At 38.3% G+C, this 17,060-nt stretch overlaps 1 protein-coding gene across 1 annotated transcript in view; it reads left to right on the top strand.

Annotated features, from left to right (window-relative positions):
- The window catches only part of ANKFN1 (ankyrin repeat and fibronectin type III domain containing 1), a 177,470-nt gene that overhangs the window by 121,050 nt on the left and 39,360 nt on the right, over nt 1-17,060 (top strand). The window contains exons 8-11 of the mRNA XM_044675075.1: nt 6,100-6,207; nt 14,724-14,823; nt 15,153-15,285; nt 16,498-16,614. Of these exons, the coding sequence (XP_044531010.1) occupies nt 6,100-6,207; nt 14,724-14,823; nt 15,153-15,285; nt 16,498-16,614 (458 nt within the window). The remainder of the gene's footprint in view (nt 1-6,099; nt 6,208-14,723; nt 14,824-15,152; nt 15,286-16,497; nt 16,615-17,060) is intronic.

Below are 17,060 nucleotides of genomic sequence, written 5' to 3'. Positions count from 1 at the left end.
ATAAGTAGTTTAGAACAGATTAAAAACATTACCCAATTAACAGAGTCCCTGAAAAATATAATGGTGCAAACAGAACTCAATGATTTCATGAAGTAATAAGAAATAATAGAATAAAGTTTAAAAAGAAATTGAAAAAATAGAAAAGAACATAAGGTACACATAAAGTATACTCTATCAAAAGCAAGAGCCCTGGAAAATAGGTCAAGGAGAGATAATTTAAGAATTGTCAGACTCTGAAAACCAGGACCAAACCAAAAAAAAAAAAAAACTTAATCACAAAAGTAAACTCCCACATCTATTAGAAACAAAGGGCAATGTAAAGATAGAAAGAACCCACTAGTCATTTCAAAGAAAACCTTAATTGAAAACACCAGGAGTGCGATAGCCAAATTTCAGAGCTTTTAAGTCAAAGGAAAAAAAATAGTATAAGCAGCCAAAGAGAAATATTTCAAATGCCAAGGAACCACAGTTAGGATCATACAAGACTTTGCTACAATGACCCTAAAGGAGAGAAAATATTATAATATAATAGTCTAAAGGGTGAAGGATTGAAATCAAGAATAACTTACCCTATAAAACTGAATAAACCTACAAGAGAAAAAAATTAACTAATAGAATAAAAAACTTTGAGACATTCCTAATGAAAAAAAAGAGTTGAGTAAAATCCTTGAAGCAGGAAAATGGGAAACAACAAAAATAACAAAATAAACTTAGAAAAGTAAATGCATATGAACATTTGGATGAAGCTAACTGATGACCAAGTGTTTAAATTCCAATGGCCCCTCAGAATTCCACTGTCTTCAAGAGTCACAAAAAGAGTTAAGAAATATAGATAAAGGAGAAGACCATGATTTTGTTCTATTTTGCTGGTTTTAAGAGAGGAAAAAAATGGAGGAGAATAGCAATATATTAAGGAAGAAAAGAGGAAGAAGAGAGAAGAACTCAGTGTTTCTCATAATTGTGGTGCTTGTGAAGGGAATGAAAGCATAGAAGTAAAGAATAAGGGGAGTGAGAGCCTCATAAACTTCACTTTTATCTGAACCAGCCAAAGATGAATCAAATTCATATGCACATGCATGCACACATAGGCACACACAGTTTAATGAGGAAAAACATTAAGCTCAAAAGGGAAATATATGGGGATAGAAAGAGTGAGGTTCAAAAAGGAGGGTAGAATCAAGAAGGGAATAGCCAAATAAAAACAAACTTCAACTTGGAGGTGTATCAAAAAGTGATGGTTAAAAGGAATCATCCTTTTATAATAATCAATAATTGGATCATGGGTTAAGTGAAAACAGGCTGAAGTACCACCTCATACCAATGACAGTTGTTGGAGTGACTATGAGAAGATAGGCACCCTGATACATTGTTGGTGAAGATGTCAAATGGTCTGATCATTCTGGAAATACATTTGAAACTACAATATATCTAAAAAGTTACTAAATTGTGAATATCTTTTGACCCAGCTATAACACTAAGTGTCTACCCTCAATGAGATCAAAAGAAGACCCATTTGTGCAAAAGCATTTATGGGAACACTTTTTGTGATAGAAAAGAAGTAGAAACAAAAAAAAAGTAACCATCAGTTAGAGAATAGCTGAATAAATTGTGATATGTGAATGTAATTGAATATTATTATGCCATAAGAAATTACAAAAGGGATTGACTCACTGAAACTTGGAAGACTCACATGAACTGATGCAAATTGAAAACAGAGCTATTTAGGCAATCACTACAATATCAAACCAAAACAACATTGAAGACTTAAGACCTCTGATCAATGTAATGATGAAACTGATACTAAATCATGATTCCCAGAGAAGTGATTCCCAGAGACACAAAATGAGGAGTATATTTTCAGATACAAGATGTAGACTAGTTTTGACTAGTCAGTTTTTTTATAAGAAAAGGCTATTTTTTGAAGGGCGGAGAGATAGGAGGGGAGTGGGGGATTTTGTTACAAAAAAAGGAAGAACAGAAAGAAGTAAGAATCAATGAAACATTTAAAAATATACACAAGAGAGCAAAAGGAAGTTTGGAAGGGGACATAGACATAAAGAGCTGTGTAGGCATCAAAGTGTTAGATTTATAACATACTTTCAAAAGCAAGCTGTTTGTAATAGAGATTCATGGTTTCATATACAGTCATCTTTTTTTTTTCTTTTTTTCCCTCTGTATATGGATATGTTCATGTTTGTTGATGTTTGTCAAACTCATGTGTAATAGGGGACTGGGCACTAAGCCCAGTCCTTATGTGACCAGTCAGAGCAAATGGCTGATGCAGTCTCCACAAAGACTTTAGAGAAGGCACAGACATTCTATGCAAGCTCATATGTACTGGGTTTATTGGTCAATGAAATTGATCAGTTCAATTATATATTACAAAACATTTTATATTTGCCAAATATACATATATATTACATTTTGTTCTACCACTTGGGCAAATGACTTAACTTTTCTGGCCTCAGTTTTCTTATCTGTTAAGTGAAGGGTTTGAATGTGATGGGTTCTAAGATGCCTAGTGCAAAATCTCTTCAATGATCCTATTATTTGGGGAATAATAAGAGATAGACAAAAAATACTGATAAATATGCCCTCAGTTTGCATGGGAAGTAGCATATATCACATTGCTATGATTGCTTTTTCATTCCCATCAAATATTTAGTTTTCTGAAAGTTCCATGTTTTGAAGTTGAGAAGTATCTTCCTTTCAGACACATTCTTCCCAGTGATCCCATTAGAGCGGGGTCTCCCTCCACAGGGTGGAGGCTGCTATCCCTGTAGAACTGCCAAGGAGTAAAGCTAGAGAGTGAACTTTGTCCTTCTAGCCAAAGGGCAAGGCTGAAATGTCATCGTTTAAGTTTAATTATTTTGAATATCCCCAATCACTGAAGATCCAATAAAAAAAAATTCTGGTTCTATTTAGAAACAGAGCATGAGATTGTGAGGATCGGATTTTTCTGTATTTGGATATTTATTATGGGATCATGTATTCTAACATGACAGAGTAATTGGAAATTCTGTAATATGTTCCAGCTCACTATTAAAGTGTTTAGTTGTTTTTTTAAAAAGGTCTTAATGTGTTTTTATAGACTTATGTTATATGGTACCCTCCATAATATGAGAAAAGGACCCAGACAGACTTGTCTGAGTTATGATCAGGAAAGACCTAATATCACAGGCAAATGTAAGCTTTGCATTGTGTTAGAACCTAAGTATCTCATTACAAGAACAGTGAACTGTATTATGCAGAACAATATGGGCTTTTCCTCCCACACCGAGTCGGTTCCTTGTCAGGTTTACGGATTTCTGTAATATATTTCCAATTTTCTCCCTCATCCCTGAAGTCTCCTGTTTTATGCAAGAGTCAAAGACTTCCAAACATCTCTGAGAAAACTCATTCTTTCCAAAACTCTTGGCATAGTATAGAACACTCATTTGGGGCTCCTATTTTTACATTTGCTTTTTTTTTTTTTTTTATAAATGTATCATAAAAGTCATGAGAGGAAGCTGGCTCCTGACGTATCCATGCTCCCTGCCACAGGGGGCTGGCTGCACCATATCTCTCCACACTTTGAGGGGAACATTGGTTTTCACAATAGAACTTTTTGGCCTTTATATGGTGATAAGATCATTTAGCCTCCTGGGAGTCTGACCAGAGAAAGCAATATTGGCTGCCTATCTTCATTTGGTTTATCATTTAAAAAAAAAAAAAACATGGAATGGACTTTGGAGAAAAATCATCCCCTTGAGAATTAACAAGGAATGGCAATTTTTCTCTCTTTGTGCATATGTCAAAGGTCACTGAACAAATGAATGAAAAGCATTTATGGGTCATTATTTGCCAAGTTCTGTCAAAAACTAAGGTTTTTTTCAAGGTGGATGGAAGAACAATAAGGAAATATTGCTCAAAATCTTAAAATCAGATCCCTAAAATCTTGATCTCTCCCCATTCTCCTTTCCAATGAACAATTAATGTAGACTAGTATCTTGGAAAGGAAGAGAAAGTTTGAAAGAGCATCTGATCCATTCCTCTAACTAGGATAGGCCACACCTAAGCCATACCACATCAAGTTTTAACCCAACTTCTAGCCAACAAATTTAAAAAATCTAGAATTGGATAATGGAAATAGCATGGAAATGAGAGGTCGGGAAACGTGAGTTCTATTCCTGTCACTACTTCTAATTCTCTCTATGGCCTAGTTTAAGTCACTCCATTTCTCTGGACTTCAGTTTTCTCATCTATAAAGTACATAAGCATTTGTTTGCACATGTATGTATGTAAGCCACATACATGTTGGTTAGACTAGACTTTCTCCAAGATCACAAAAGAATTAGAGATCTAGAGCTACAAAAGGTTTAAAGATCATTTAGAGAAGGTGTTCCTAATCTGGAGTCCATGAAGTTTTGAAAAATATTTGATAATTGTACTTCAACATAATTGGTTTCCTTTCTAATCCTGTGTGGTTTTTTAATGCAATGAACATTGTCCTTCTGAAAAGGGCTCCATAGGCTTCTTCAGAGTACCCGAGGGATCCACGACACAAAGGAAGTTAAGAACCCCTGCTCTTTTTCAACCTCCTCATTTAACTGCCAAGAACACTGGGGTCCAAAGGGAAAAAGTACCTTGCCCAAAGTCATATACCTAATTAATCACTAGCCAAGACTAGAACTCAAGTATACTGGCTCATTGCCCAATGTCCCTTCTCGATGTTCCATTCCTTCAGATTCTGAAATTCCTTTGTCCTGAGTGTCTGTGATGGGACTCAAAGGATCTGGATTAAAGTCTTCGCTCTGTTATTACCTATGTGGCCTTAGGCAAGTCTCTTCATGGTTCAGAAGGCCTTAACTCCTCATCAACAAAACTTAAGGGACTGGACTAAATAGCCTCTAAGATCCCTTGTAACTCCAAATCTATAAATCTATGATTTCTATAGGGAATCGGCACTGAGAGTGATTGCTGAATCACTGAATTTTCATGGGTTAAGCAGGCCTAGATTGGGGTGCAATATCGGTTAGTAATGGGAATATTTGTGTAATATAACCTCCTGGGACATCTGTTAAAGCCCATAGGGATGGAGAGTTCCCAGCTAAGTGGGTGTCTGCCTGGTGACAGGGGTATTAAATGCCTACATTAAATTGCATCTAGAATTTACACTGCATTTTTAGAAAGCATCTTAAAGTTGTTGCATCTGAAATATAAATTCAGAGCCTTTTTTTTTTTAAGGAGAGGGATAGGAAGGGAATGTCATCAAGGAGAAAGGGGGATTAATGAAAGCTCCTGACCTGCTGAAAAATCAGAAGCCACAGACAGCGCAATTAAAATACTGATGCCAGTCCTACTGTAAGGGTTATTACTTTTGATCTCCATCAAAGCCAACAGAATGAAATCTCAGGGAGTGAGCAGAGGTGGGGGGTTGGGAGAGTGGCGTTGCTCAGATGGGTACTGCAATTTGAATTTACCATGTAAGTTAATACTGTATGTTTAGAGCCTGAACAGACAGGGCGGTTGGTGGCTCAGAATCTCTACAGGATTCCTGTGCCAGCCAACGAAAGCAGACATTCATTAGAGCAAAATGTAGATTTCTATTTCTTGGCATCTGACGTGCACTCTTTCCTTGGAAAGAAACTTCAATTTGGCCAAAAGTGTGAAAGCTACAATAAAAGCATTGGGAGCAAGAATTTCAGCTCGTCTGTGCCATTCCCGCCCTTTGCTTTCTTCCCTTTGTGATGGGGTTAGGGCTTTGGGTTCTGGGGGAAGAAGCTAGGGAGTCGGAGGGGCCACCGGGACTGCCTAACTCCTTGCTATCCTTTGGCTTTACTTTCTTATTTTGTCCTGTCCTAAGATGATCGTACATAACCTAGACCAACTGGCAGAACTGTCTTGCCCCCTGAGGAGAGGTAGGACGGGGCTGGGCACTGCTTGATGGCAGCCCTTGGGGCCATTGGCATCGCTTCCTCGCTCTGCAGAGGTATCCTGGGTGCTGTACCAATCGTCTCCCCCAAGTAGAAAGCACAGGCACTTCTTCCAGCACGGAGTGAAGAGAGCACTCCCTCTCCTCCTTTATGTTTCATTCTGTTTGTTTCTTTTGTTCAATAGACTGGAAAGACTATGACGGCAGAGAGCCCAGACATAAGGGACAGAATGAAGCTTTGGAGCGTCTGCTACAGCAGATCGGGGCTGCTCATCAGCGTTACAGTTGCCGGGGTAAGGATAAAAATCTGTGTGGTAGGGCATCAGCTGAGGTCTCAGTGGCGCCTGTAATTTTAGCAGTTTTCTAACTGGGTCATACCTTCTCATTCATCAGGGAAAGAAAGATATTAATATTGGGACATCTGGAATCACTTTACAGCACTATCTTGCTTTAACCCTTAAGATGAGCCTCCCCCTGCCCCCTTTCCTCCGTCACCCCCTCCTTTCTTTTCTCCGTCTCTCCTCTTTCTCCATCGGAACAATTTTAAAACAAGCACAACCAAAAAAAAAAAAAAAAAAAAGGAGAAAAAATGCTTTCAGTTTCCTCCCTGTTGAATGTGTCTCTTGAGGAAATCGTCGGCTTTGGGGGTACAAACACACACAAGTACCCAGGAGTAACGAGCTTGGGGTGAGGGGAGTGAACTTTGCCACATCTGAAAGCAGCTCCCGGGTGTCTCCGTTGGGAGAGCCCCCAAATGATCGGCTCTTCTGCCTTCTCGACCAACTGGACAGCAATATTGACTTCGAAATTGACCCTAGATGTGCCTCCCGCCGGTGATAAGCATAGCTTGAATCTTTGAACTACAGAGCCAGCCTATGCCCTGGGATTCATAATTTGTAGGAAGAGAGATCGGAGGGATCTCAGAAAGGTCCCGGGCTTCTTAACCTGGAGTTTATGGATGCCCAAGGGATCTGCGGATAAATTGCAGGGAGTCAGACTGTGGACTTGCAGGAGGTGGAGAAATTACAACTTTATTTTCACTAACCTTTAGCCAAAATGAGCATTTCCCTCAATTATGAATGTCAACAGCCACCTTATTCCGAGGAGACATCCGTATAATGATCCACTGTTAATGCTATAATGAGCCACGACACATACAAAAATCTATTGGTCAATAAACATTTATGAAGCACCTACTATGTACCAGGCACTGAGGATACAAAGAAAAGCAGTCCCTGATTTCAAGAAACTCAGTCTAAAGGGGGAGACAACATGCATACGACTACATATGATCAAGTTGTAGATAGAAAAAATTGGAAATCAACATAAAGAAGGCACTAGAATTGAGTGAGACTGGGGAGAAAACCGGTTTAAGAACTCCTGAGAGTCCAAGGCTTTTCATTGTGTAAAAAAAAAAAAAATCTGAGCCCACTGAGGTTGTGACTTATTCAAGGTCATACAGATATCAAGCAATAATAGCTAATAATATCTAATATTTCTAAAGGGTTTTAAGGTTTATAAAGTATAAGGTAGCTAGGTGACTCAGTGGATAGAGAGCCAAGCCTGGAGACAGGAAATCCAGGGTTCAAAATTCACCCTCAGACATTTCCTAGCTCAGTGACGCAGGGCAAGTTACTTAATCCCAATTGCATACCCCTTATCACCCTAATACCTTGGAACTGACTCTTAATATTGATTCTAAGATAGAAGATAAGGATTATTTTAAAAGGTTCATAAAGTACTGTTTCAGATATTTTCTCACTTTATTCTCACAGTAGCAATGAGAAGAGGCTCTATTATATTATTATATATTATATTATCCATTTTACATATCAGCAAGGTAAAGCTAAAAATGATTTTGTGACTTGCCTAGGTTCACACAACTAGTAAGTGTAAGTAAGTAAGTAAGACTAGATTTGAACTCAGGTCTTCCTGACTCTAAGTTCATCCCTTTACCATCTGCATCACTTAACTGCTTGAAGCTAACTAAAAGAAACTGAATTAGAACTCTGGTTTTCTAACTCCAAAGCCAGTGTTCTCTTTCGAGCTAGAGAAGTTCTCAGTAAAGTCCTTCTCTTGGTGGGCTGCTCAGATGGGATCGGGTCAGGTTGCCAATATGGGTAATGATTCGTGGCAGAAGCACTTAGCTTTATTTGGAAGAATCAAGCTGCCATAACATTTTCATCTTCCATGCTCTGTCACCCATGGCACTCTGAGCTGTGGGGAGCTCGGCAGCAGCAGGGCCATGCTCTGAAATCCATGGCTGAAACCAAAGAATGTTCACTGAATTTAGATCAAATGCAGAAAAGGCATAACAAAGATTAGCAAAAATCTACATCATCCCAAAAGAGTTATTTCAATAAACCCATTCTGAAATTCCAGCTCCAACTGGAAACAGGCTTTGCCTGCTCCCAAATGATTATCTTCCCATAAGCAGGGTCTCGGGCAACATTGATGTACTCCTAAGAGGTCTGAGAGTCAACAGTAACCAGAGGGTTCATCCCTGAGCATCCAGGTCCACTGTCAGTTATGTGGGGTGCTTATAACTAGAGAGAGTGTATTTCATCTCTCTTTCTTCACCAATTCCCTCATCCGTAAAATGAGAGTGGTTAGACTTTATGACCTGGAAGGTCCCTTCCCTCTTTATCATCCTGGATCTCATGACCTACGTATACAGGATTCATGAACTAATCCATAAATTATCAAGGGCTCCTTCCACAATGTGGTTCAGTGGAAAAAAATAACAGAGTGGGAGTCCAAAAGCTCTCTCTCTGTCCAAAAGCTCTCTCTCTGTCGACTAATAGCCAAAGGACTTTGGGCAAGTCACTTAACAGTGCTAATCCTCAGTCTTCTCTTCTATAAAATGGGAATTTAAAAAACTCTACATTACCTTACCACTAGGGCTATAATTAGGGGTTTCTGTGCCTTAGGCAAGTAATAGTCATGGTGGTGAACCTATGGCATACATGCCAGAGGGGACACTCAGAGCTCTTTTTGTGGGCACGTAGGTCATTGCCCCAGCACAGAGTTCTCCAGAGTTTGTTACTAGAAAGCCAGAGGAACTCAGAACTGGGCTAATCCCCTCCCCCTCTCCACAGGTGCCCAAGGACATTTCTCACATCAGCACCCCCCCAAAAGATTCACCATCACTGGCCTATAGGATAATACCCTGTAGAGAGGCAGACTGAGGCAAGGGAAAAGCTCATCCCAACCTACAATATGGTAGCTTCTATTTTAATAAACTATTTTTTAAACCATTGCTTTCTGTCTTAGAATCAATACCACGTATTGGTTTCAAGGCAGAAGAGTAGTAAGGGCTAGGCAATGGGGGTTAAGTGACTCACCCAGGGTCACATAGCTAGGAAGTGTCTGAGGCCACATTTGAACCCAGGTCTTCCCATCTCTAGGTCTGGCTCTCTATCCACTGAACAGCCTAGTTGCCCTTCTTAACAAACTATTCTTGCTAATAAGGTGCTCAATTTTGCAGTTTTAAAAGCACCAAAGAGCCTACAAGTATCCTCAGTACTCTCAAAATTTGGTGCCCTCTAAACTCAGTTCTCTGGGCAAAGCCCCAGTGGCTCTGTCCTAGGTAAAATGCTGCTTACTTCACACTGTGAGGATCAGATGAAGAAACGTATGCCAAATCATTGTTACTATAAAATACTACATAAATGGAACATAGTGATCTAATAACCATAATCACAGTTTTTACAAAATGTTTATAAAACACTTCCTCAGAACAGTTCTCTGAAGTATGTAATGCAAGTATTATTATTCCCATTTTGTTAATTACTTGAGAAATATGACATTTTTTCCATGGATTTGTGACTACTGTCAAGACTTAATTTTTATATTTAATATTCACTAATCAAATTTTCTTCCACTATATTAAAACATCTCTAATATATAAGAATTCTTTCCTGCTGCTGCCTCCTGCTTTTATAGAATCATAAAATCATAAGACTGAGAGAGAGAGAGAAGTTTTAGTTCATTTTACAAAGGAATAAACTGAGGCCAAGACAGGGGGAGTGATCTGATATTCTTGAGAATTGTTACCCTGCTCGTTGCTTATCCTAAAAAGGCAAAAAAAAAAAAAGATCCAGATTGAGCTTTATTACTCGTAATCAGTTTGAAGAATTCTAACGAAGTCTTTGATCTCTAAAAGAGAGAGGACTAGTGAAGTAATGACATCAGCACTGCATATGGAATTTGATGAACCTTTTTCTCCCTGTGACCTCATAACCGTGGAGAATCAAGAATGAACTAATTAATCTGCCATTCCCACTCAACTTTCCCCTTGTTGATCTTTCTCCCCACAGGAACTAGACAGCATATACCTAACTAGTAGGGATTGAGGTCCCTGCATAACCTTGCTCATCTGTAAAATGAGGAAATTGGACTAGTTAGCCTCTGAGCACCCTACCAGTTCTAGTAAACTAGGTGGTACATTGAATAGGGCTGTGGATATAAGATCAGGAAGAGCTGATTTCTAATTAGAAGATACTTGCTAGCTGCTAGAGATACAAAGACAAAATAAACAATATTCCCTGTTCATGAGGATTTTCTATTCTCCTTACCATTTGTGCATGTCAGACTCAGAGGACCCTAAAAAAAAAGACAGAAATCCAGAAATGTCATCATATTTAACTGCATCCTTTCATTGCCCATCTAACTGAGTATCTCTACAATTCATAGGTTACTTTGCTTGAAGTCAGGAAGGTTTCCCCGGGGCAATTTGTTTAAGTGCTATGAGCCTCAGTTTCCTCATCAATAAAGTAGGGATAATAGTAGCACCTACCTTCTAGGATTATCTCCTATGTGTAAATGCTGACTGTTATTATTATCAGAATTTGGTAGAGGTAAGGCGTGCCCTGGCTACAGGTCTGAGCTGTCTTCTGAGTTCTTGATTCAGAAGGAATAATAAAAATGTACCAACACACACACACACACACACACACACACACACACACTCTCTCACACACAGAGCATGGAGAAGGAACAACTCAGGTGAGCTTCCAAACTTTGAGTAAAGGGTTAACATCATGAGCATCTGGCATGAAGGAGCCACTGGGCTGAGGGAAGTCGGATTCCTCTGTTCACAGGCTTAATCCCCTGGAAGACCTAGGGAATTGCAATCCACAGAGTCACTCATTATCTCCATGACACAATCCTACAGGAACAAATTACAACCGTGTCTCCATCCTTTGGGCTGTCAAAGATGAGTGCGGCCAAGTTTGCTCTAATGCAGAAGTCGTCGTTTGCGGATCTTTGGTGAAAAGCGATTGTCTTGAGATCTGGCTGCGTTTCTAATTGGTGGCAGTGCTCTCCGCCAAGCAGCACGGTCAGGTCCAAAGAGAAGGCTGTGACATCATTTGGAGTTCAGTCTGCTGTGTGGGATCCTTAGCCAGCAGAATGTTAAAGCCTATCGTGGATATTCACTGTTAGGCTCACTCTTCCATGTTCCAAACTTTACGTTATCAAAACATAAGATACGGCTCCTCCGGGTTACTCACCCGTCATCACAGCCCGGTACTCTGTCTCTAACAGTGACGCAAAGGGACAATTTGTGGGAAGGCTTAATTAAATACTTGAAAAGATCCGTGATTTCATCAGTGGCTTCATAACTAGTTTCATGAGTTATTAAGGAAAAGGGACCAGACCTGTGATTTCCTCATCCTAGGGAACTTCCTCTGAGCTCTCAGGTGTTATCTGACTTACCCAGGCTCATACACAGTCACTCTGTGTCAGAGGCAAAATTTATTTGAAATTCAAGTTATACCATGTCACCTTGAAAAGTAATTGTGGGGGGCAGCTGGGTAGCTCAGTGGATTGAGAGCCAGGCCTAGAGATGGGAGGTCCTAGGTTCAAATCTGGCCTCAGACACTTCCCAGCTTTATGACCCTGGGCAAGTCACTTGACCCCCATTGGCTAGCCCTTACCACTCTTCTGCCTTGGAGCCAATACACAGTATTGACTCCAAGACAGAAAGTAAGGGTTTAAAAAAAAAAAAGAAAGAAAGAAAAGAAAAGTAATTGTGACCTGGGGCAACTAGGTGGTACAATGGATAGAGAACCAGACCCAGATATAGGAGGTTCTGGATTCAAATCTGGCTTCAGACACTTCTCAGCTGTGTGACCCTGGGCAAGTCACCTAACCTTCATTCCCAATTCCTTACTACCCTTCTACCTTAGAACTGAAATTTAGTGTGGATTCTAAGACAGAAGGTAAGGGAAAAGGTAGTAAGCCTTCGGAGCAGGAACAGAAAATATATGAACACAAATAACTAAATCCAGTGTCATGAAGTACATTGTTTTGTCTGTCCCTCATCTCTCATACACACCTTAATGGCTGGGTAATCTTATAACGTTTGAGCCAGTGTTTGGCAGACATGGTGATAGCATCTACTAGCTCCATGAAGTCTCACCTAAAGTATCTGATGACCTCAAACCAAGAGCGAAGCAACAACAAGCAACCAAACACTTTCTTGTTCATACATACCTCTCAGTTTAATTGGACATGGAGTTAAGAAGACCCAAGTTCAAATCCAGCCTCATACATTTACTAACTGTGTGACCCCTGGCAAATCACTTAACCTTTGTCTGCCTCAGTTTCATTCTCTCCAAAATGGGGATAGTAATATTGCTAAGCGTTGTTGTGAAGATATGAAATAATAGTTTTAAAGTACTTTGCAAACCTAAAAGTGATATAAATGCTAGTTATTATTTATTACTACTTAAAATATTATATAAATACTAGCTATTATTAATTATTATTAAAATGATATTTTTTCTAGTTATTATTTTATTAATATTAGTATTGAAAGTTCTATAAATGCTAGTTATTATTACTACTTAAATATTATATAAATACTAGCTAATAATAATTATTAAAGGGTATCAATGCTAGTTATTATTTTATTAGTATTAGTATTAAAAGTTATATAAATGCTAGTTATTATTGTATTATTATTCTAAGTGTCTCTGGAGCACCTTATTCATATGTGAAAAGAAGAGGCCAGTTTTTTAGATTTGCTGTATTGAATTTCTTTAGCTGTAGGAGCAACAGATTTTCAAGTCCTAGCATTGTGCTGGGATAGATTTATCAATGGAAGATGGATAGATATTCCATTAGTACAGAGAACTCTTTAATGAAGAAGTCTCCCCTACCAATGCAGGTTTTCATCTTCTCTATAATTTATAATCTTATAAAGTTGCCTAGGACCCTGAGAGGTTTAAGTTATTCACTCAGGATCACACAAGCAGTAAAGATCATAGGTGGGACTTGAACTCACTCCTTCTAGACTCTGAGGCTAGTTCTCCATCACTAATGACTTTTATATTTAGTAAACTAAAATGGAAATCAGAGAATAACCAAAGGAGGGCTTTTTCCAGTACTGAAAAATGAATATTGAAAAATCAAGGCATAAGTATATTAGAGGAGATCTCTCTTTTCATACCCACCCACCCCCAACAAGTAAATCATTGATTAAAAAAGTGGAACACAAAAATTTTCTAATGGATTCCTTTAGGGTTATGAATGCAACTCTCCTCCAATTTTGTTTTTTAAAGCTGTTCATTGATCAAATTAAGTTACTGGCATCATGAGGCATAAGTGGTTTCTATGGAGAGGGATTTATTCCTTTAGTAAACATTTATTCTGTAACTACTATGTGTCAAGCTCTTTCCTAGATGATGAAAATACAAAGACAAAAACAACATTGTCCCTCCCTTCAAGGTATATATTGAATGTGGAAACACTGTTAGCCAAAAAAGTAATCTAGTTCAACATCAGAGAACTCACAACCAGAACAGACCTTAAGAGTGGAATGACATGGCATAGGGAATGTGGAAATATGTATTGCATGAAAGCACTGGTATAACCTATAACAGACCATTTACTGCTTCAGGGAGAGGAGGGAAAGGAGAGAAGGAGAGAATCTGAATCACAAAAGAGCAGAAAACAATTATAAAAAATTGTTTCTACATGTAATTGAAAATAAAAGAAAGTAAAAGAAAAAGAAATTTAATGACAGCAGAAAGGCCTATGGGCATCAGAAAGATCATACTACAATAAGAACTATGTGAATGTGTTGCTTAAGTACATGTTATCTTCTTTAGCTAATACCATTCTTACTGGTATTTTTTAATAAAAAGAGAAATCTTTGAAATAGAATAACTTGCCATTTTTTAAAAGTATCAACACACTTATTTTAAAATTTATTTAATTATTTTATTTTTATTAAACTCTTATTTTTAAATTTTCTACTTCAAATAAAAATCATTAAAATAAGTCTTAACATAAGGAAGAATAAAGGGTGTGGGGGTGGGGTCGGGGTGGGGGTGTGGGGATGTGAAATGGTGAGAGGTGGGGAAGGAGGGAGGCAGCTCAGAAATAAATATGTAACTTGAAAATAAATTAATTTTTTTAAAAAGTAAATGCCAAAAAAAAGACACTGGATTTTACCCAATAAGCAGTAACTGGCATTAACCCAGCAGGTAAATGGTATGATCAGACCTGTGCTTTAGGAATAACAATTTGACAGCTGTATGGAGAATGGATGGGAAAGAGGAGAGACTAGAATTATAGAATTACCCAATTAGGACTCAGGATTGAAATAGCCCACATGAAAGGGTCCGTGTAAGGATCTACTAGGAGTGGAGAAAGAGGAACTAATAATTTCGACCCTCCCCCATACCCAAATGACACTAGGAATAATGGAGTGAAAATATTTTCCATCCTTATTGTTATTCTGCCAAACTGAAATCCTGCTACAGGTTTGGTTTTGTTTATTTCTATTTTTGTGTTTCAGAAAGTTCAAAATTACAGAACACAGGTCGCAAGCAGTCTGTCTCAAGGAGCCTGAAGCATCTATTCCATTCCTCAAACAAGTTTGTGAAGACCTTAAAACGGTACATTCTAAGTATTGCTTCTAGGAATTACCATAACCCGTAATCTTGCCTTCCCAGGAATCCACTGGTTTGGGAGCAACAAAATGAAACTTTCTACCTCTGTGACTCCTCTCACCCCCAAAAGTAGTAAGCTCATTCTTCTCAGTGTTTGGAGAAGATGGTAATTTGTCCACTAGTTCTCCCTAGAGTGTTGGAAATACCTAGCAGGAATCATGAGCACATATAATTATATCGAATTTGGCCTTTGCGAAAATATTTTCCCAGATTCAGGGTTAGTGGAGGCAGAGAAGACTAAAGATGAAGTTTTACTTTGTTTTTTTTCTTTCTAGGGGACTCTATATAGCTGTTATATTTTATTACAAAGATAATATGTTAGTCACCAATGAAGATCAAATACCAATTGTTGAAATCGATGATTCTCACTCCAGTTCCATTACGCAAGATTTTCTATGGTTCACGAAGGTATATTGGGATTTTATTTCATATTTTCACCCAACATTGTTTGTGCATATTTGTGTTTGGAGGAGGAATAATTTCAGTAAATCAACCCCAACCTCCCCCCCAAAAAAAGTCCTCAATCATTGTTCTTGAGTTCCACAAGTAAAACCAGTCAGTCAATTGGTTTTCTTCTATTTTCCAGACACTGTGCTAAGTGCTGGAGATAACAAAGAGAGGCAAAAAAATACTTTCTGCTCCCAAAGACCTCATTGCCTAACATTCAAACAACTATTTACAAACAAGTTAAATAAAGGATAAATTGGAAATAATCAATAGAATGAAAGCACTAGCATTCAGGGAATCAAGAAAGTTTTCTGGTAAAAGAAACTGGACCTTGAAGAAAGTTGAGTAGGGGAAGTCTAGATACCCATTGCTACCCATTAGGACTTAATTTATCATCTTGATGGTTATTGAGACAAGAAGATGATACAAATGCAAATTAAACTTAAAAATATGTCATGAATATAGTTTTCCCAAAGAGCAGTTGTTAAATATTTTACCAGCATGCCCCTGTTTCCAACCAGTATATGTATATGAATATATATGAGTGCACCCATATATATGTATTTATGGGCATATGGATATATATGTATGTATTCATATATATGTATTTATATAGCCATATATATTCATGTTTCAAGAAAAAGCTACCAAATAATGCCTACATTTTAAAATTTCAAAACAAGCAAAATGAAATCCTAGAGGAAGATCTGAAAAGGACCCTAGAGGCATCTAGTCCATTCTTCTTATTTTACCAGTGAGAGTTCCAGAAAGGTTCAGTGTTGAGTCCCCAGTTATACCAAGAATGAATGGTAGAACTGGGATTCAAAATCAATTCCTCTCACTCCAAATCTAGCACTTTTTCCTCTTCCCCCTCCTACTCAAATCAAAAGATCATGAGACTAGCAAAGATCCAGATGAAGTCATTGCTCTCTGTCCATTGGATCTGACTATCTTATCAGTATTCAAATTCTTTTTCAACTAGATAGAAATTAATATTTCTGTAGAACACATGGTGGGAGGGTAAAGGGGATGGACATGAATTTGGGGTCCTTTCAATTTCCTTTTCATTACCTTGATGCAAAACTCGAACCATACACTAGCCAAAATAAATGAATAAAATGAGGGAGGGAGTAAATTAAAATGCAGAAAATGACCCCATGACCTGTTTTGCAGTTATCTTGTATGTGGGAAGATATCCGATGGCTGCGACAAACTGTACCTATTTCCATGTCCTCATCCACAGCACTGCAGGCCAGGCAGAAGATGCTTGCGGCCACAGCTCAGTTACAGGTGAGAAACTCAGTCTCCATTCCAGACTCCCAAGAAAAATTTTGTGGAGAGTTCCCTCTCAAGCTCATCCCTTCTCAGAAATATTCATAATGTATCCTGGAATGAGGACAGGTGGCTTTCTCTCTTCATGACTTCCAAGAAGTATTGGTAGTTGTTTATTCAACAGCTATGCTCCTTCAGGCAATCTATTTCCTAACAATCATAAAACACAAGTGACTTTGATTACCTCCAGGGATATGGATGGAATCTCTAAGAAGTTGTGAAGAGTTCAAGGAAGTGTTGGAAGAGTAGAAAGTCATTTGTATGGTCTCCCAGAGTAAAGTGGACTGAGGGTAATGATCTGGAAGATAAAGTGTAGGCACTCCCAATGTATTTTAGTGGTCTATTCCTTGTTTCTTTCTTTCTTTCTTTCTTTCTTTCTTTCTTTCTTTCTTTCTTTCTTTCTT

Source organism: Gracilinanus agilis, chromosome 4 (assembly GCF_016433145.1).
Source record: "Gracilinanus agilis isolate LMUSP501 chromosome 4, AgileGrace, whole genome shotgun sequence".
Lineage (NCBI taxonomy): Eukaryota > Metazoa > Chordata > Mammalia > Didelphimorphia > Didelphidae > Gracilinanus > Gracilinanus agilis.
This window is presented reverse-complemented; position numbering and strand designations above follow the sequence as displayed.